This window comes from Eumetopias jubatus, unplaced genomic scaffold (assembly GCF_037043125.1).
Source record: "Eumetopias jubatus isolate StellerSeaLion01/CBP00866 unplaced genomic scaffold, mEumJub1_p1.0 scaffold_11, whole genome shotgun sequence".
Classification (NCBI taxonomy): Eukaryota; Metazoa; Chordata; class Mammalia; order Carnivora; family Otariidae; genus Eumetopias; species Eumetopias jubatus.
The window spans coordinates 44,197,930-44,218,824 of record NW_028274817.1 but is presented as its reverse complement, the minus strand read 5'-3'; the positions used below and the strand labels follow the sequence as shown (position 1 = coordinate 44,218,824).

The following is a 20,895-nucleotide window of genomic DNA, read 5'->3' as shown; positions in this document are numbered from 1 at the left end:
AGATCAACACTGGTCCAAGAGTGATTAGGGTCTAGTCTAGGGTCTCCTCAGCCTTTCCCATTGGGAACCCACTTTCCCAGTAACCTCACACCTGTTTTGTAGCAGACAAAATAACGTGGTAACTCTTGGGGGTAATGTGTGAGGTAAAATGAGGGTGACAGAAAGACTTTCTAATAGTTCAACTGTCCCACTGAGCATTCAAGGTCCAGTCTCTGTGTGAATCTCTGCATGGGGTGATGCAGTTGGAAGAGATTCAAAGCCCCATGTCATTCTCTTTCCTTAGATCCACCTCTAGTGGCAGCTCTGGTGGTGTTGGAATTGCTGCTGACCACCACCCTCAACAGGTCGCACCCACCCAGGAACATCCATCATCCCCCAGCTTGGTTGGGCCTCTTCTGCACTTTGTCTGTGATACTGACTGAGACTAGGCTTCGGAAGGAGGTTGATTGATTGCTGAACTGGTGATTGACTCTAACATTTGTTTCCAACTCTACCACCTGAATCACTGAAAGATCTGAGTGTGAAGATAGATCTGTGGTAGAGGCTGAGACTGGGGTGGGGTTACTTAACTGGGCCTCCTCTGTAACTTGTACCATGACTGGGGCTGAGATTGAACCTGCTGCCCAGGCAAAGCCTGAAAAGAAGGCTGGAGAAGAGGTTGGGGGTGGGGCTGAAAGAGAGAATGAAGTCCCCTTGGTGGTCAGACCCAAGGTTAGGACCCAGGCACAGGTAATGCCTGGGGCAAGGCCCAAAACGGAGACGAAGTCTATGCCAGGGGCAAGGCCCAAAACCGAGTCCCAGGCAGTGGCAGGGGCAAGGCCCAAAAGTGAATCCCAGGCAGTGACTGGGGCAAGGCCCAAAAGCGAATCCCAGGCCATGGCTGGGGCAAGGCCCAAAACCGAGTCCCAGGCCATGGCTGGGGCAAGGCCCAAAGCTGAAGTGAGGGCAGTAGGGGGAGCACGTCCTAAGACCGAGGCCAAGGTAATCCCTGGGGCAAGGCCCAAAGATGAAACTCAAGCTTGGGCCCAGACTGAGTTTGGGGCTGAAGCAATGTCACAAACAGAAGGCTTGACCCAGACCAATGCTGTAGCCTGGCCACTTGTCAGTACTGAGTCTGTGTCAGTTGCTAAACCTATGGCCCTGTCTGTGGACAGGGAGCTGGTCAATGTGGACACTGAGACGTTTCCTGGCTCCCAGGTTGAGGCAGGAGTCCAACCCTGGTTTGGATCAGGGGAGGAAGCTAATATGGGGTCTTGGTGCTATCCCAGGCCCCGGGCCAGAGAGGAGGCCTCTAATGAGTCTGGATTCTGGTCAGCAGATGAGACCTCTACAATGTCTTCTTTCTGGGCCGGAGAAGAGGCCAGTATCAGATCGTGGCCCAGGGAAGAGGCCAATACCAGGTCCAGGCACAGGGCCAAACATCAGCCTAACCCCAGGTCCAGGCCCAGATCCAAGCAAGATCCCTATATTGATTCTTGGTCTGGGTCTGAAGAGGAGTCTGGCAACCCATTTTGCTTGTGGGCTGGGGAAAATACCAATAACTTGTTCAGGCCCAGAGTCAGGGATGAGGCAAATATGAGGTCCAAGCTCAGGACCAAGAGAGAGGACTTTTTTGAGTCTGAGTCTGAAGATGAGTACTATAAGGAGTCCTGGTTTTTGCCTGGAGAAGAGGCCAATAGTAGCTTCAGGACCAGAGACAAGGAAGAGCCTAATACTGTCTTGAAGCCCAGGGCCCAGAAAGATGTTAATCACAGTGGTAGGGTCAAACAAGAGTCCAGATTTGAAGAGGAAGTCATTATTGGGTCCTGGTTCTGGGCAGAGAAAGAGGTGGGTATGGAGGCTGGGGCTTCTGCCATCTGTGAATCCACACCAGGGGCCGAGGAGGGGGCCATTGGTGGATCCTTGTTCTGGACTGAGGAAAAGTCCAGTTTGGGGGCTGTGGCCAGAGAAGAGGCCAGGCCAGAGTCTGAAGAAGAGGCCATATTTGGGTCCTGGTTCTGGGATAGAGACGAGGCCTGCTTTGACCTAAATCCCAGTCCTGTGTACAAAGCTAATTCTAGGTACAGAGATTCAGCTGAGGATGAACTTAAGGCATCATCCAGGCCCCAGACCTGGGAAGAGGTCACTGTTGAATTCAAACCTGGTCTTTGTCATGGGGTTGGCTTCCCATCCCCAGGCTCCTTTAGAATTCCTGAAGAAGCAGCATCTGTATTCTCTGAAATGTTTGAGGGAAAGCCCAAGAATGCAGAATTTACCCCAGAAGGGGAAGACCAGGAATCTTTGCTTCAGTCTGAACAACTTGAACCTGAATTCCCATTTCAGTATGATCCATCCTACAGGTCAGTCAGGGAAATTCGGGAGCATCTTAAGGCCAGGGAGAGTGCAGAGCCTGAGAGTTGGTCCTGCAGCTGCATACAGTGTGAGCTTAAAATTGGTACTGGAGAGTTTGAAGAACTTCTTCTATTAATGGACAAAATCCGAGATCCTTTTATTCACGAAATATCTAAAATTGCAATGGGTATGAGAAGTGCTTCTCAGTTTACCCGAGATTTCATTCGGGATTCAGGTGTTGTCTCACTTATTGAAACCTTGCTCAATTATCCTTCTTCCCGAGTTAGGACAAGTTTTTTGGAAAATATGATTCACATGGCTCCACCTTACCCAAATCTAAACATGATTGAGACATTCATATGTCAAGTGTGTGAGGAAACCCTTGCTCATAGTGTGGGTTCCCCTGAGCAGCTGCTTGGATTAAGGATGCTTAGACACCTCACTATAACTACTGACTACCACACACTGGTTGCCAATTATATGTCTGGGTTTCTTTCCTTATTAACCACAGGCAATGCAAGAACAAAGTTTCATGTGCTGAAAATGCTATTGAATTTGTCCGAAAATCCTATCGTGGCAAAAAAACTGTTCAGTGCCAAAGCTCTGTCGATATTTGTGGGTCTCTTTAACATAGAGGAGACAAATGATAATATTCAAATTGTTATCAAGATGTTTCAGAATATCAGTAATATCATAAAAAATGGAACTATGTCCTTAATTGACGATGATTTCAATCTTGAGCCGCTTATTTCTGCATTCCATGAATTCGAGAAGCTAGCTAAGGAACTACAAGTCCAAATAGACAATCAAAATGATCCTGAAGTGGGACAACAAAGCTAACATGAATAACCACCTGCCTTTGATCAGCCTTATGTTCCCAAAGAGCCCTGAGTAGTGCTTTGGTTTTCACAGTCTGGTTTTATGTTGTAACTTATATTTTAATGCTGATGTTAACTTTGTCCAATTCTTGATTTGAGCTGGATCATTTTGTGGATGCCAAATGAATATTAGAGCTGAAAACATTTGTTGATATTTGTCTTGCTGTCCAGATTGCAATATTTTTCAGTATTGAGCTTCTGATGAACTAAGTCGCCTGTGTACGCTACCCTGCTATTTGTTGTTTAAACATATGGTTCTCTATTCAAGTCTGTGTTTTCAATAAAGGTCTATGTGAAAATTGGCAGAAATGACCCTTCAATTTGAAATCAGGTACATATACATGTGCATATTTACAAAGAGAGATAATTAGTATGACAAACATCTTCATTGAAAAATCCCATTCATGGAGTTTAAGAAGGGATTTCTGCAGGCCTGTGGTATTTGAGAAATGCTTCAGCAAAGAAGGACCCACTTAAACTGGTCACTAAAGTGTAGGAGAAGACAGACCATTAGGTCATTCTTAGAATTGAGCTGTGCTGGTGTGAAGAAAAGTGTGATTAGAAAACCTGTCTCAGCAGCATGGATGTACCCTGTCTGCCTGGAAGAGGTAAGGCAAAATTTAGTGAGGGGTGCAGCTGGAATGAGGCCTGCTTGAAAAGCCAAGTCAGCCAAATCTGCACATTTTACAATTAGTACTGTTGTTGCTTCAGTACCACCTGAAGAGTGAAGGAGTACAATAGCACACAAATTAAATGGAGTCAGGAATAAGATTTCCTTTGTGATGATCCTAATCCAAGGAAAGTAGTAAGGAAATATGCAGCTTTTTCTATTTACTGACATGAAATGACACTGATGGTTTTATGTCCAGTGAAACAGAAGAATGTGATATCTATGGAAAATTAGATTCCATTTTAAAAAATATTGTGTGTAAATTGACACAATTTCTATGTAATTTCAATATGCCTAAGAAATTTCATACACTATAGTCTGGAATAAAATACAGCATATTAAAAATTTTTCAGAGACAAGCATTGGGGCTATTCAAAAATTACTAAGATGTTTTTTTTCTTTTAATATGTTTATGTCTAGTGCATCAAGTTATAGGTGGACATATTGGAAAAGATACAGTTACATAAAAAAATTGAGCTATGTGTTAAATGTTTAGAGATAAAAACATTTAGAAAAGTTGAAAAGGAATGTTTCCCTTTAGAGTGGTGAAGATTGCACAGCATTGTGACTATGCTTAATGCCACTCAATTGTATACTTTAAAATGGTTAACATGATTTAAGTTTTAGGTTATGTGTATTTTCTGCAATAATAAGTAAATAGATTATATCATACCTTCAGACAGAAGAATTGCAGAAGTCAGGAATAGAGTTGGTTTGGAGAGAGAATCCAGACTTATGGGAAACATTTTATTATTTTTAAACATGGTGAAAATGGTATTTCTGTTTTGTCTGAGGATGCTAATTTTTGAAAAGGTAAAATTATAACGTAATTTAGAAATTAGATTAGGTGAAAGATTTTTTTTCAACACGAACTGCTAAGAATATGAAAAATGGTTGAAGGAGATATGTATACATACACAATATAATAACAAAATATATGTATATTAAATTTCTTACACAGAAAATTAATAAATGTTAGGATGTAATTTCTGGGTTAAATACAAAACTAGTTAATATTTTAAGGACAGTCCATTGTAACCATTGATGTTATCTGTCCACTGAACATAAATCCTTTCCATATCTGTTAGACAAAATATCTACAAATTAAAATCAGCTTCTGTGTTGAAAACTTACTCAATACAAAGTGAAGCCCAACACTGCACTAGAATAATATCCAGTAACCCATGCTGTCCTTAGCCAAGTTTGGTATAAATTTTCCGACTGTGCAATATGTTTTTTTTTCCACCCGACTCTGGTATGCAAGGTTTATGGAAATAGGACAAAGTGGCAGTTTTGCCTGCCTTCACAAACCACAAGCATTAACAGGGATCGTCCTGGTAGTGGACACTGGAGTTTGAATGCTTGTTTTGCTCATCAATATTTTTCAAGGTAGACTCGTGTGTGTGTGTGTGTGTGTGTGTGTGTGTGTGTTTTAATATGTCGCCCGAGTATCATACAGAATAATAAAAATCAGTTCGTCTCCAAACTCCTCATCGAGTATTCCTCACCAGCCCCGTGTCCTAACAGAGCAAGGCCCAGGTCTAGCACGAGGGCTGGAAGCTCTGGCTCCATATCCAGCTTTCCTTCAGCTCTATCTTCACCAGGACAGGAGCTTCAGATTCTTCTAGCAAGCGTCTCAACCTCAGGGACAGAAGATTCTACCATCCGTGCGGCAGGGCTGCGGCAGGCAAGCTGACTGCGCGGTCACGTGAGGCTGGTGGTGGCTCACGTGACCACGCTCTCACTTGGGCAAACACAGAGGTGTGCAGCACGGAAAAGGGGCAGGAAGGACGTACACTTGACGAGTGACAGACTGCCGTGGGAGGAGTGGTAGGACGTTGTGGTGGGTGGGTGGGTGGGTGGGTGTCTCTCCATGCTGCACTAACCTGGAAACGAATTTCTTGGGCGATCAGAATTACAGCGTTTGTTGGTAGAGGGCACAGCCCCTCGGCCTGTTGCCAGAGTCTTAGCCGGGGTCAGTCTTTTGCCCAGGAGCTCAAGAGGCAGGAAGTCATCCTGCGGGAGGAAGACGTGAGAGAAGCAGCGGTTGCTGTTGGAGGAGGTGGGTGCGGGGCCGGGAAATGGCATCGGTGGGAGGTGGTGGCTGAGACTAGGTGCGGGTGCAGGGAGTGCCTCGGACTCTCCTGCTCTCTGCTCTCTCCTGCCTTCTGAACACCCCTCCCCCACTCCCAGCCTCCCCGCCCCGCTCTGAGTGATTCTGTTTGTGGGTGTGGGAGGGGGACACACGGAGGGAGTTGGCGTCAGGGGAGCCTAAAGAGAGGAAATGGTGAAGTGACAATCCCTGAACTCCTGAGGCACTGGATCTGGAAAGCGGTTGTGAGAATGGTTTAGGGGCCTAGGGCACGCTGCCTCAAAATGTGCCATTTTGGCATGCAGATTATTTGGAGCTGAAAATAAATGAGGCCCAAAAAACTCAGGAGGAAACTTTGACCTCCCTAACTGCCTAAAAATAATTTAGGTTGAGAACCTACTCCAGGAAGAGAGCTACCACCATAGATAACTACAGTATGATATGAACTAGGGGTGGTTGACAGGGAGGAATTTAGCAAAGTATCTGTTAAAATTCCTTTCTATGTCCCATTGTATCTGTATGGCCCCACTAACATCTGTTTGCCAAACATTCATTCTTTCCTCTTTTGAATTGCTTTCCTTCCCTTTGAAGTCCCAAATAGCTACACTTTTTCTTAGGTATAACAAGTTGACTCATTTTGCCTGACTGTCTTTGGAATCTCATGGCTGTGTGGGTTCCCTGTATGTATGAGGTTAAATTTTATTTTCTCCTGTTAATCTGTCTCGTCAATTTAACTCCTACTCCAGCTAGAAGAATCTTGAAAGGTAGAGAAAAAAATTTTCCTCAACAATGGGAACTATGAGCTACACTTCCTTCCTCTCACATAGTTGGCGCTCACTCTCTACTGTCTATATATAAAGTCTTCCAGACACTGGGGATGGCTGAGACCAGATCAAAATTGGGGGAGGATGGGGGGAAAGAGGCAGCGTTACATCTGTCTTATACTCCAAAGTTCCAGCTTCCAAAAGATCCAAGAGTAGAATGAACCCCAATCTGAGAAACTCTAGGGAAGGGGTGGGGGACAGACTCAGGAGGAGGGAACCTAGAAGTTTCAGGCCCTTCACATGGAATTTCTCATTGGGATATCACCAAGTTCTTCAACTCCCAATAGGATCCTTGGATCTTAGCCCCAGGCAGCAGCTCCTTCCCATCTAGGAGCACAAAAGTTGCTATTCAATCTGAGGCTCCTTCCTCCTGCTGTCCTGGGCCTCAGAGGAGGTTCTTTCTGGGAACCACTGACAGAAACTATTTTATGGACGGTCTCACATGTTTCCCTCTGTAGATGCTTTGTTCTTTTCCTTGTGATTTGTTCTCTGCTCATTTCTTAGGGCTTGTTCCTTTGGTCTCATCCTGGGTACCAGCCCTTGGTAAATCCTTGACATCTTTCTAACTGAATGCCCTCCCTCCCATGCATCCACTGGATACCAATGCAATTTAGGAAGGTGTCGCCAGGAAGTAATGAGTTTTCCCAAACCCTCTCATATCCTTATTTTTATACTCAGTATAGAGTTGAAACCATGCCATAATAATACTTCAGGCCCTCCTGTTTACATTTAAAAGCTAGGACTGAGCAGAGATTGAGGCCTAGGACGACCTCCTCCTCTCTTGCTTCTTGCCTGCTTTGTTATTATCCTCTTTCCCCCACTTTCCAGAATTCTGGTAATATAAGTACTGGGTCCAATGTTCAGGTTATAGTCTTTCCTATATATATATATATAATGTATATGTATATATATATATGTGTATATATATGTATATATATATATTTTTTATTTATTTATTTGAGAGAGGGAGAGAGCAAGTGATAACACGAGCAGAGAGGAGAGGCAGAGGGAAGAGGCAGAAGCAGACTCCCCGCCAAGCAGGGAGCCCAATGTGGGGCTCGATCCTAGGACCCTTCGACCATGACCTGAGCTGAAGGCAGACACTTAACCGACTGAGCCACCCAGGTGCCCCTAAGAAAGAATATATTTAACCTTTGTTCCTGGTTCCTGGCACAGAGCTTCAAAACACCTACAAATTTCTTGAGTGATAGGAATGTATTTGTTGTGCTAATAAAGTGACTTTGGTGGGCCCCTAGATAGGTTCAGGATGTGGGCTGGTCACCAGTGGGACCAACATGTGACTAGAGTGGGAACTTCAGGTGAGCTGGGATTCTCAGAGAGGGGAGGAGGGCCAGATTTTGGGTTCAGTCATGTGGCCAAGGATTTAATGGATAATGTCTATATTGAATGAAAACTCAGGGCTCTGTGGGGCTTCCTGATTGGTAAAAACACTGATATCCAGGGAGGTTGATATGGCATGAATCCATGGGAAGAGGGCTTGGGAGCTGTGTGTCTAAGACCCTTCCAGATCTTATTCTATGTGTATCCTTTATAATAAAACTCTAATTCTGAGTATAGAACTTTTAGAGAGTTCTGTGAGTTGTTCTGGTAAATTATCAAGCCTGAGGAGGTCATGGGAAACCCTGAATTTATAACTGATCACTCAGAAGTATGAGCGGCCCCCGTGACTTGTAATTGGCATCTGATCTGAAATGGGGCAGTATTGTTGGGGATTGAGGACTGCACCCTTAAACCTGTGGAGTCTGATGCTAAGTCCAGGTAGTTGGTGTCAAAGAACTGATGTCAGAACAATGGTATCACACGTTCCTATTTTTTAGCAGCCATCCCTAGATTAATATCTGTCACTGATCTTATGTATCATACATAAACAAGTTAAAATGTGGGAGGCAGAGGCCACCAGTATATTATGGGTGAAAAAAATAGCATGTGTTTTTGTGGCAAGCACCTGCAATTTAAATTATTTTTAAAGTTCTCTATAATTTCTATATATTTTTTTCTCATTAGAGCTCCCTCCACCTAGAATTCCTGTTGGGAGTACTGCGTTTATATTTGGGGAACTTCACATTGTGGCCTGGCTGGATACCTCTAAGTCCCACGTGCAACCTGAAGCAGATACTTAGCCAATTAACACCTGTGGATTTTTTCAATCTCAGCCAAAGGGCAGGGTAAGTGTGGGGTGTGTGTGTGTGTGTGTGTGTGTGTGTGTGTGTGTGTGTATCCCCAAGTATGAAAATGATTATCTCTGTTCTGATCACTCCTTGGGTATGACTTGTAGGGGCCAGGATCATCCATCAGTTTTTTCCTGGGGTGTAGTTGAAGTAGAAACCTCATCACTCATATGGCCCTTTTGTTTCTGCACCTTTTCTGGATAAATACTATGGGCTATCTCAAGTAATAAATGTCAGGGCCCATTCAGATGTTACTTGACTTAAAATGTTGCTGCCTGGGGATAAAATTAGAGCAGATTTGTCATCAGTCCAGTCATGAATGAAAGAAAGGTATCTTTTTACAATACAGCTGGACTATTATCACTCACTGACCCTCTACTTTGCCCCTAGTTTTAAAAGAGCAACCTTCAATGGAATCTCATCTATGAAATATTACCAGGTTCTCTATGGAAAGTTTCAAGGCCCTGCACCCTTCCATACAATTCCACCTTGCTATCTCCATCTCCCAACACATTCTTCCAAGTCAGAGCCAGGACTAGAATGAGATAAGGACACATTTTAAAGAGGCACTCACTGTCAGATACCTCACCCTAGTCCAAGCCCTTCTCCACTTTGCCTGCACTCAAGCCACATTGGACTATCTGCTTTTGCCCAACCCAACTACACTTCGTGCTTTACTACTTCTATGCCTTTCCCCACACTGTTCCCTCAGTCTTCAATGCTCTTGCAACCCTTTCTGTGCCTATGAGAAACATAATCATCCTTTTAGGCTCAGTCTCAAATGCTAGGGTTTGAAGTCTTTCTGATCCCTTCACCCTTTACTCTTTGCACGTTGGTAGGAAGTAATTCCTCCATCCTTTGTACTTCTACAGTATTTTATTTGGCCCTCTTTTAGCATTTGTTTCTTTATATCATGGACTGAAGTCTTTTTTTTTTTTTTTTGAGCAAGATAGAACTAGTGTAGAAGGACAGGTAGAAGAAGAAATTTGGACTCTAGAAGTCTGAATCAAACCCGAGTCTGTCTGACCACAGTGCTTGAGCCTTTTACTACTTGCAGTAGTAATTATTAGTATTAAGATTTATTGGGTGCTTTATATGAGCCAGATACTCTTCTAAGGGTTCTAAATGTATTAACTTATTTAATCTTCAAAACGAACTTATGGAGTAGGTGCTGTTGTTGCCTCCATTCTACAAATGAGGAAGCTGAGACACAGACTGGTTAAGTGACTTACCCAAGCTCACTGAATTGGTTAGCAGAGGTGCTGAGATTCAAACCTTAGTGGTTGGAATCTAGAGCTGGTATGTGTTACCATTATGCTACATCAATATCTCTGTAGTACTAATTATCACTAAAAGCTGCCATCATCCCCGTCACTAACTTCATCATCAGATTTTGTTTCTTGTAGCCTGTAGCAAAAGACTTTATTCATCATTAAGAAACGTAAGTCAGAGTATTATTAGACCTCTTGTTCCCTAGCTCCTTCTTTCTGTCTATCAGCCTACTCCAGCTTTTCCTTCCTTCTCAATTTAATGGTCCATCATGGTCCGTCATTTTTACTACTCTCCTACCTCATCCTCTAGTTCCCGGCTTCACTGCCCTGGCAAAATCTCAGCTCTTGATAAATCCCAAATATTCACCTCTCCTTATACCTGTATTGCTTAGTGCAGTGCACCTGGGGAAAGTTAACCAAATTTTTCTGACTATTGACACTATGAATTTATCTTTTTTGACCTCAGTACAGTCCCCTGAATTGAAAGCAGATAATCTCTAATGTCTACACTGTGGATATTTCACAAGGGTGCATTTTCACACAGTGACTCTGAACTAAAACTAACTGAGCTCAAGCACTTAATGTACTTCTGAGCCCCTTAGATAAGTAAAGGCTTGGGTTTTCTGCCTGAAGCTTTCCTTTTCAATATAGAACAGAAGCCAGTCACAGTTGTCAGACCTCTAGCGATCATTAGGCAAGGTGTTCAGAATCTACAGTTTTCCTTTCACGTGGAAACATGAGTTTCTGACACTGGTTTTAAGACGTAGGTACTCACTGACAGACAAAAGTCAGGACCTATTGCTCATTGAAGAGTTGTTTTGTGCCTAAGCGTACATATGATTTAGGACTGTTCTATTTTCATATGACAAGGAACTCAACTAAAACAACCCTAATAGAGAAATTATTATCCACAGATTGGAAGTACTGAGGCAGAGCAGCCGTGATGGTTGTTTGATTCAGGTAAGGACGCCACTTTTTTCCATCGCTTTCTTCTGCTATTCACAATATCAACTTCTGTCCTAAAGCTAGAGGCTTGATATCTCAACAGTTGCAGGTGTCAAGCAATTTCCTGAGGAAGAAAAGGAGACAAGCTTTCCTGATGGCCTTTTCTTATGAGTGAGGGCACTTTCCTCAGAAGTCCTTCTGCAATCTCCTCCTAATGCCTCATTGAGTAGAGTTATATCACCACCCCTTCCTGAACCAGAAGGTAACAAGAGGATGGATTGCCCCTAGAGCAAGCCAACTCACCCCTGGAACTGGGATCAGCCTCCCTGTGCTACATGACTACAAGGAGGAGGGAGGCATACTTATGCAAAAATGACATTCTTTTAGTAAGGGGCTAGGTAAGCAATGCACTATGCCAAGTACTGAGGTTACAGTGACAAAGAGCTCAGTGGCAATATCTTATCAATTATGACCACTAAAAGCCACCATGGAGTTCTCATCTATTCTTTCCTACTTTCCCCAGCCCACCTCATAATATGACTAGATCACAAGTTCAAAAAGGAACTAGAAAGACCTGATACATGCAGGTATTTCAGAATATCAGATACTTCCTAATTTAGTGTGCACCAGAATCCTGTGAAATAGTTATAAACAGCCTCATAAAAACATTAAGTACCTTTTCCAAAGTGACACAAATAGTAAATGGTAAAGTCTCTATTCAGGTTTTGGATTGCCTGGCTCTGAAGTCTGGCCAAGTTCCAGAGTTGAGCCCAGAGGAGAGAGACCTTTCTCTACCATCCAGCCTCTTTAAAAAAGGGCTTCGAGGACTCAGAAACTGGCCATTCTAGTCTAAGCAAGCACTTAGTAGTACAGTGCACTGCCTCCTGGTGGTAGTGGTGGTGACAGAGGTGACTTCTTTCCTCCCAGAGTTAAGTCACAGTTGCTCAGACCTCACCACCAAGGACTTTGGTTCTGGAAGTCTAAACTCTAATCTGCACTCCAGGTTATGAACTTAGGGGCTGAGATGCCAGATATAGGGAGCCATATAAATATTCTATACCCAGGAGGGAAAAGAGCCAATATTTATGGAACAGCTCAGTTTTGAAGGACAACTTTATTCCCAGATCTAATACACAGCTGAAAGGAAGAGGACAAATGCTATGTTCACTGGTCTTGCGCTACCCCATTAAAATCCATACGCCAGACTTCCAGGTTCAGTTAGGACATGTAAAGAGCTTGGAAGTCATTGCTCCTGTATTTCCAAACAGAAAAAAAAAGCTGAACAAACTGAGAATCAATGACTTATCTTAGACCCATCAAAGAACTGAGGTTACAGGGCAAATAATCACCCCAAAGTCTGGAGAAAAGACAAATCTGGAGAGGCACAACCTATCTCTCCTTACATAGAGCAGAAACTGCTAGAAACATAAACATGTGAGAACACTTAAATGGGGGTAATTTTGACAAATTGCTAGAGACTGAATGTGGACTAGTTTGAGAGTGGGAAACCCCATGGGGACCTGCAGGCTTCGAGGTTTAGTGGGCTTTACCTCTAGGAAGTCCAGCAGGTTCTCACAAGTGAACATCCCAGAAAGGTCCCCTCATGGTTCTGGAAGGGGAAAATACACTCTCGTGAATACATCAAGAACCATCTCCGGGATAAAACCTACTCTCCAGTGAAAAAGCCTTCCCCTGAGCTTTATCCCAGCTGAGGAAAAGGCATTCCTCCTATCCAGCCCACTCTAGCCTTCCATTGTCACATAAGGAAGAGAAAGAAGCTAAGAAACACTTGTGAAGGTCATAGCCTAGGGACACAGGCCTACATAACACTGGAATTTAATCATAAGATTATAGAACACTTGCTCTCCTCCACACATTATCACATTGCTAACAAGCTTCCAGTGTCATAACAGTGGAGTGTAGCTAAAAGAGTTGCAAAAAGTAGATTCTGCAAGGAGTGATTAGGGAAGCCCGAAGTTTGGAGGGAGGATAAAATAAGGACACTAGAGGAATTTGAAGACCATAGCACTTACAGCTACAGCAAACATTACCCACAGCCCAACTGCTAACCAGCTTAACTTAAAACTTCTCACCAAAGGTCTCTTCACCTCAGGTCCTATCACCTAATGCATCATATCCAGCTTTCAACACAAAATTAAAAGGTGTGCTAAAAGGAAAGGAAAAGCACGGTTTGAGGATACAAAGCAAGCCTCAGAACCAGACTCAGATATAATGCAGATTTTTGAAGTATCAGGGAATTTAAAATAAGTATGCTTAATATGTTAACAGCTGTAATGGATAAACTAGACAAGTGTATATGGCAAGTGGCTGAGATCCAAACTAGTTCTACTCCCTGCCACATTTCCACACGGCCAAAGATCATGAGAGCTTGGATGTGACTGCAAGAGAAGACTTGATAGGTCAGTTGAAGAAGAGCCAGGACAAGCCTGACCCCTGGCCATGGGGGCAACAGACAGGAAGTATCCTAGGACCCAGTGCGGGTCGTGCCTGGCGAAAAAAGGCCCTCTTTGGGCAACTGTGGGGACTGCGAAATGGCAAAAGCATGTTGCCAGTTTGAGTGGGGGGAAAACAGCAGTGTGGCAGAAAGAATGGAGGCAGAGCAGTGGTTGGTTTTCTCGGGGTAGAGGTGTAGATCTGCCTTCCTTTAGAAAAGGCGCAGTGGTGAGGCCTCCGTGGGGGCCCCCCTCCCATCTTCCTCCCTTCAGTGGCCTCGCGAAGCAATGAAGGAAGAACGTGGGACGGCCACCCACCTCAGAACCTCCGGGGCAGTCTGGCCCTAGGTCGCCTTTCGCCTCGCAGCCTGCTGTCCTGACAGGCCCTGGCCCACCGGCCTCCAGTTAGGATGATGGACAGAATGGGGGAGAGGGAAGTGGACAGACACTGAGCAGTCTGGGGGCTCTCACACACCGAGGGGCGGCTGATATCCATCCGCTGCTGCGGGCAGCGCACCATCCCCGCCCCGCCGCCCCCGACCCCTGGATCCTAGCCCCCACCGCCAACCCTCCCCGGGTCCCATAGATTGCAGGGCCAGCAATGAGGGGGTGGTCGCCGCGGAGGTCTGCAGAGGCGCGCTGCTGTGAGCCCGCCCCTTAGGCTGGGGCTCCTCCCGGCCCCGCCCCCTTTGGGTCGGAACTAGGGTGGGCCGGGGAGGGGGCGTCGAGCCCGTTCGTGTCGTATCCCTCCGCCCCCCTTCCCGACACCCTCGCCGCGAGCGTTTCGTGCCGCATCCTGCGCAGCCCCTGCCCAGTTTGGTGCAGCGGCGCGGGGGGCGGGACGCCTCTTTGCGATTCTGGCCGCACGCAAGGCGGTGGGAATCCGAGTGAGGAGCTCCGAGAGGAGGGGGGAGGCCAACGACCTGCACCTTGAGCCTGTGAAGGCAAGTGGGGGTGTCGTGGGGGGAGGCGGGGGGACCCCCACTGTCGCCCGGCTTCCAGCCTTCCCGGACCCCAGACCCTGGCAGCCTGGCCAGGAGGAGGCGACCTGAGAGAGGTGCGCAGCGCCGCGGGACCCCTGGCGAGGAGAGGCGGCGACTGGCACGGGCCGGGCCCCGGCCACCGGGGCTGGCCGGAGAGGCTCCCTCGGATCCTCTGGAGGCGAACTGCTCCCGCCACTCCGCGGCCAGCTTTCCAGGCGCCCGCGACCCGCCGTCGACGGTGCCTGTGCCGGGAGAGAGCTGTGGGGGGAGGCTGCTGCGGAAGAAATGGCGGAGCCGGAGCTGGGGTGGGGGGCGCCCAGGGAGGCCGCCGGGGCGGGATGGCGTCCGAGCTCTGTGCCCATCTGGCGGGAGCGGGTGGCCGGTGGCGTCGGCTACTCCGGGCCCTGATTCTGGAAAGGGGCCTGTCCCTTCCCACAGGCGCCTGGTTGATGCCAAAGTCTTTCTGTGTGGTAGATCTGGCGCATTTAACAAAACGGCAGTTGAGTGGGTAGATTATGAAGACATCAAAATGAAGTGTTTATCCACCTCATGATATTGCCTTCCATATTTATATCTTGCACCCAAATAAATGTAAGGAAATGACAGAGTGAGGAGTAGATCACCTTTCACAGGAAGGGTCTGTGTGAAGAAATAGTGTGGCATTAATCCACCTTTCTCCTTCAGGATCCTTTTTCTCAACATCGCAGCCCACTTTAATATGTTGAGGTGTGGGAATGGTGGGTCAGAATAGAGGGGAATGTTTTCTGAAGGGTCAATTTAAACCCTATGACGTTTATACTTACTTCCTGATTCTTCAGAAGGTGGTGTTAGGACCTGAATTCTGGGTAACTGTCTATTAACCTGGTATTTTGCTGCCATTGTCTGTATATTCTCTTGGTGTTTTGCTGAATGCTCCTCCTCCTTTTTGCAGGTCGTGACTCTTCTCCAGCTACCGACTGTTGACTGTTCTTTGGTGGGAAGGATAGAAGTTCCTGAGGACCCCTGCTGTGTAGGCTGGCTGGCATAGGTGGCGTCTGTGTATGCATGGGGAAACGGTAGGGGCATGCAAAAATGGTATTGAACTAATAGTCACTATTATCTTTACTGAGTGCTTTCTAAATACAGTTGCCTGCATTCCACTATCCACTCTCCCATCTCATATTTTGTTCAGGGAAAGAGGTGTGGCCTCTGCTGGGAAAATGACAGAATTAAAAATTAGGAGGAAGTATAATTAGACAAGCTGCAGGTCTTGGGGGAATGGATGCAAAATAATCTGGTAGGATCAGACAGGTGGGAGACATTTAACATGGCCTCAAATAAACAAAAGTATGTGTTATAACATTTGTGATGGATGTTGGGCTAAGTCAGTCTCTTCTGTTTTCTCTCTTTTGCCTTTTTATTTATTCTTAAGTTTGTTTCTTTATAGGTTCCTGTAGAACTCTGTAGATAGTTCACTTTGAATTAAGCAAGAGGACGAAAACTATTCATTTGGGTCCAAGGTGAGTGTGAGCATGAGCACCCCTATTGACTGGGGATGGAAATGGGCTACTGGCAAGTAGGTGAGACAAGCTCATATCTTGGAGCCATTGTCTTCCAACTTTCCAGACACTTCTGTCCTCACATTTGTGTATAGGAAATGGGGATAAGTTAAGCCAGGTTTGTGCCTAGAGGGTAATTGATAGATACCCAGGAAATGGGGTGAGAAGCCATGAGGACCAAGGAGGCCAGAAACATCATATAACCAAAATTCTAGATTTGGAAAGGCATGTATTGAGTTTAGAATTCAGAGCACATGTCTGTCTACCAAATACTGAAAATTCCAACCCTCCTGTATTTTGTCCATAGGTCTGCCTGTATATTGGCTGTAGGACTTACCATTCCTGAAAGTAAGGAAGGGGGAGAAAATTGCACTAGATGAGTATAGGTTGCTGTGAGGCCTACCTTGATAGACCTGGATGTTTCTTAGCCTTTCTACCTTTCAGCAAGCTTTTCCATCATCCCTGCTCCTATGTGATACAGAGAAAAAAGTGTGTTAGTGCCTGGGCAGTACATTGTTGGGCATTAGTGGGAGTGTGGAAGGGATAAAATGAGGTAACAGAGTTTTCTAGTATTCCACTTCTACCACACAATCCATCTCTATTCTCATGTCTTGTGTGGCTGTCTGCATGGAGAAGCACAGTTGGAAGAGACTTAAAGCTCGTTTTCTTCTTCGACCTCAGGTCCATCTCCAGTGGTGGCTATAGTGGCCTTGGAGTGGCAGGTCATCACCTTCAACAGGTCTGAACTCAGGAACCATCATCTTCACTCAGGCTGATTGCCTCTGTCTTCTCTCTGTATCATTGACAGAGGCTGTGAGTTTGGAAAGAGGACTGTGTGACTGATGAGCTGATGACTAACTCTTGCTATAAAGTTTATGTCTGACCCAGTGAAAGAGTGTTAAGACATTGGCCTGGGACACATTGAGAACCAGGGCCAAGATTGTATAGGGCTATCTATATAACTGGTCTTCAACCATGACTGGGGCTAAGAATGAGAGTAGAAACAAAGCCAAAACTCAAAAAAGGGCTGGTATACAAGCTGAAGCAAAGAGGGAGTCTACTGCCATAGTCAGACCTGTAGCCAAGACCCAGGACAAAGCAATAGCCAAGGCAGGGTCTCAAGCTGATGCAGCGGCAGTGATGAAAGCAAGGTCTAAGAATAGGATTGTTACTGAGATAAAGGAAAGAGCCCTGGCAGATTTCAGTCCCAAAGCTGAAGATGAGGCCACTAGAGTATCTGGGATGTCTTCTGTGTCTGAGGCTAATGCTGAGTCCAGGTCCATATGTAAAGATAAGGCTGGTATTGATACCTGGTTTTGGGCTGGGGAAGAGGCCAATGTTGGTTCCTGGTTTTGGAATGGAGAAGAGGCTAGTAATCATTCCAGTGCTAAGGATGAAGGTAAAGCTGGTATTGGTCCCCCATCCTGTGCTGAAAAGTTAGAGCCTGTGGCTGGGGCCGGCTGCAGAGCTAGGCCAGGGACTGAGGAGGAGGAGGAAGAAAATGTTATTGGGAACTGGTTTTGGGATGGAGATGAAACTAGTTTTGATCCTAATCCTAGACCTGTGAGTAGGATAGTTAGGCCCCAGCCTGTGGATGAAATTAATGAAAAAAATAGGCCCAAGGACTGGTCTGAGGTAACTATCTGGCCCAAAGCCCCTGCTGTAACTCCAGCAGTGTTAGGATTTAGATCCCAAGTCCCATTTGAGATAAAGCCTCCTTCATATATTGTCCTGGCCTCAGCTGAGGAAAATACCCATTCTTTGCCTGTGGCAACAACATGCCCTTCTAGGAGCACTACTTCATATTCACAGCCTGTCCCTGAGTACCCATTTGGTTCTGACCCTTGCATCCAGACTATAGAGGAGATTAGACGCCAAATCAGGATCAGGGAAGTGAATGGGATTAAGCCATTTGCTTGCCCTTGCAAAATGGAATGCTACATGGATTCTGAGGAATTTGAAAAACTTGTTACCTTACTTAAGTCAACTACTGATCCTCTCATTCATAAAATAGCTCAAATTGCAATGGGGATCACTAATGTTCATCCCTTTGCCCAAGAGTTTATTAATGAGGTGGGTGTAGTGACGCTTATTGAAAGCTTGCTCAGTTTTCCTTCCTCTGAAATCAGAAAAAAGGCCGTAATTACTCTGAATCCTCCCTCTGGGGATGAAAGACAACGCAAGATTGAATTACACGTTAAGCATATGTGTAAGGAAACCATGTCTTTCCCCTTGAACTCACCTGGACAACAATCTGGATTAAAGATACTAGGGCAACTGACTGCTGATTCTAACCATCACCACATTGTTGCCAATTACTTTTCAGAGCTTTTCCACTTGCTATCCCTGGGAAATCGTAAAACCAGAAATCTTGTTTTAAAAGTACTTTTGAATATGTCTGAAAATCCAGCTTCAGCCAGAGACATGATCAATACAAAGGCCTTAGCAGCATTAAAACTCATCTTTAACCAGAAAGAGGCAAAAGCCAATCTCGTTAGTGCTGTGGCCATATTTATTAACATAAAGGAGCATATCAGAAAGGGTTCAATTGTAGTTGTTGATCACATGAGTTACAATACACTGATGGCCATTTTCCGTGAAGTTAAAGTAATTATTGAAACAATGTAAAATGAGCCAGAAATAAAAGTGAATGCTTTGAACAATCTAATAGGCTGTGTATTCCTAAAGAGCCTTGCATAATGTTTTGATTATTACAATGTATACGTTATAAATCACATCTGTAATGTGACATGACCTGCAACAGTCTCTAGGCTTGAGCTAGACCATTTTTGAGATACCAATGAATATTGCATTGTAAGCTGAAAACATCTGTTGATTTTTATCTTGTGTAGATGGGCAACTTTTTAACATTTTACTTAAGATAGTGAATCAGTTCATCTTAAGTAGGCTAAACTTATTCATTAGTATTTGCTTAGATCTATTTGTGGCTTCAAATGGCAAAAAAAAAGAAGATATTGAATTTGTAATCTAGTTGCAGAAATAAAGCATATGCACACAAAAAGAGAACTAACAGCACTCACATATATCCATACGCACACACATTCATTGCTGAGTGTGCACTCAACATGTAAAGGCAGGAGTTGCTGTAGGCTGTTTAATGTAAGAGGAATTACTGTTTTTCCCTTATTCTGCCTTCATCAGATAATTCATGGTAGGAATTATAGCCACTGGTGTAAACTGAAGAGAATGTCTCAGTGTGTGAAAATAATTAGGTTATATGCTTTGAGATTTTTCAATAGCTAAGAAACTAAAACAAGACCATACTGTAAATACTGTTTGTAACTTGCTTCTTTCCCCACTGACTGTACATTGTGAGCATCTTTCCATATCAATAAATGTGCTTCTATAACATATTTTTGAATCACTTAATGTTTTTTCTGTGTTAACAATTAGTGCATAGTGCCCTAATGTTTCATTGCATATCCCTCTTAAAAATATGCACACATTTATTCTTTTGGAAAAACAAGAGTATAGTATTCTGCAACTTGCCTCATCTTTATAATTATCTTTCCAACTTAGTATTATGCAGATATACCACGAGATTTTTATTTAATAGCTTTATTGAGGTACAATCGACATACATTAATCCATACATATTTAAAGTATACAATTTGGGGGCACCGGGGTGGCTCACTGAGTTAAGCATCTGGCTCTTGATTTCAGCTCAGGTCATGATCTCAGGATTGGTGAGATCGAGCCCAGCATTGGACTCTGCACTGAGCATGGAGCCTGCTTAAGATTCTCTCTCCTTCTCTCTCTGCCCCTCCCTGCTTGTGCCCTCTCTCTAAACTAAAAAAAAAAAATCTTTAAAGTATATCATTTAATACATTTTGACATATGTATACATATGTGAAACTATCACCACAGTTGAGATATTGAACATATCCATAACATATCCGTCACCACCCCCAAAGTTTCTTCATGCCCCTTTTAATCCCTCCCACATTTCCCTATGTCTCCCTGCCTCCAAGCAACCACTAATCTGTTTTATGACAATATAGAATTGTTTTTATTTTCTGAAATTTTATATAAATGGAACCATACAGCATGTATTTGGGGGTGGTGGTCAAGGGTGTGTGGCTTCTTTCACTCAGCATAAGTATTTGAGACCCATCCATGTTATGTGTTTCAATAGTTCATTGTTTTTTTATTTCCAAGTAGTGTATATGGTTATATCACAGATTATCCATTTACCTGTTGATGGAGATTTGGGTTGTTTCCAGATTTGGGCTATTACAAATAAAGCTGCTCTGAGCATTTGAATACAACTGTTTCTGTGGACATGTGCTTTGCTTTTCTCTTGGGTAAATATATAGGAGTGGAATGGCCAGATCATACGGTAGGTATACGTTTAACTTACATTTTCCAAAGTGGTAGTACTATTTTACATTCCTGCAGCAGTGTGTGAGAATTCTGATTTCTCCACATGCTTTTTAACACTTTGTATGGTCGGTCTTTATAATTTTAGCTATATCTCATTGTAGTTCTTTTTTTTTAATTTAAGTATAGTTGACATACAATGATATATTAGTTTTAGGTGTATAACAGTGATTCAACATTTATATATGTTACAAAATGATCACCATGATTAAGTCTAGCTACCATCAGTCACCATATAAAGCTGTTACATATTATTAACTATATTCTTTATGCTGTGCATTGTATCCTTGTGTCTTATTTTATAATGGGAAGTTTGTACC

The 20,895-nt window shown here is 44.2% G+C and overlaps 2 protein-coding genes across 3 annotated transcripts in view; both read left to right on the top strand.

Annotated features, from left to right (window-relative positions):
- Positions 1–3,506, top strand: part of GPRASP2 (G protein-coupled receptor associated sorting protein 2) — a 77,321-nt gene extending 73,815 nt beyond the window's left edge. Inside the window, exon 5 of the mRNA XM_088028698.1 lies at positions 284–3,506. Coding sequence (XP_087884824.1) covers positions 595–3,171 — 2,577 coding nt within the window. The 5' untranslated portion in view covers positions 284–594 and the 3' untranslated portion in view covers positions 3,172–3,506. The remainder of the gene's footprint in view (positions 1–283) is intronic.
- Positions 3,507–5,747: 2,241 nt separating this feature from the next.
- GPRASP3 (G protein-coupled receptor associated sorting protein family member 3) lies at positions 5,748–19,548 on the top strand. Of its 2 annotated transcripts, XM_088028696.1 has the most exons (6): positions 5,748–5,941; positions 8,821–8,981; positions 11,170–11,215; positions 15,568–15,691; positions 16,063–16,135; positions 16,856–19,548. In XM_088028696.1, exon 6 carries the CDS (start codon positions 17,150–17,152, stop codon positions 18,800–18,802), a length of 1,653 nt encoding a protein of 550 aa, XP_087884822.1. In that variant the 5' UTR covers positions 5,748–5,941; positions 8,821–8,981; positions 11,170–11,215; positions 15,568–15,691; positions 16,063–16,135; positions 16,856–17,149; the 3' UTR covers positions 18,803–19,548. The 2 variants fall into 2 exon arrangements, with proteins under 2 accessions (XP_087884822.1, XP_087884823.1); XM_088028697.1 differs by lacking the exons at positions 5,748–5,941; positions 8,821–8,981; positions 11,170–11,215 and adding an exon at positions 11,362–11,462.
- The last annotated feature ends 1,347 nt before the right edge of the window (positions 19,549–20,895 follow it).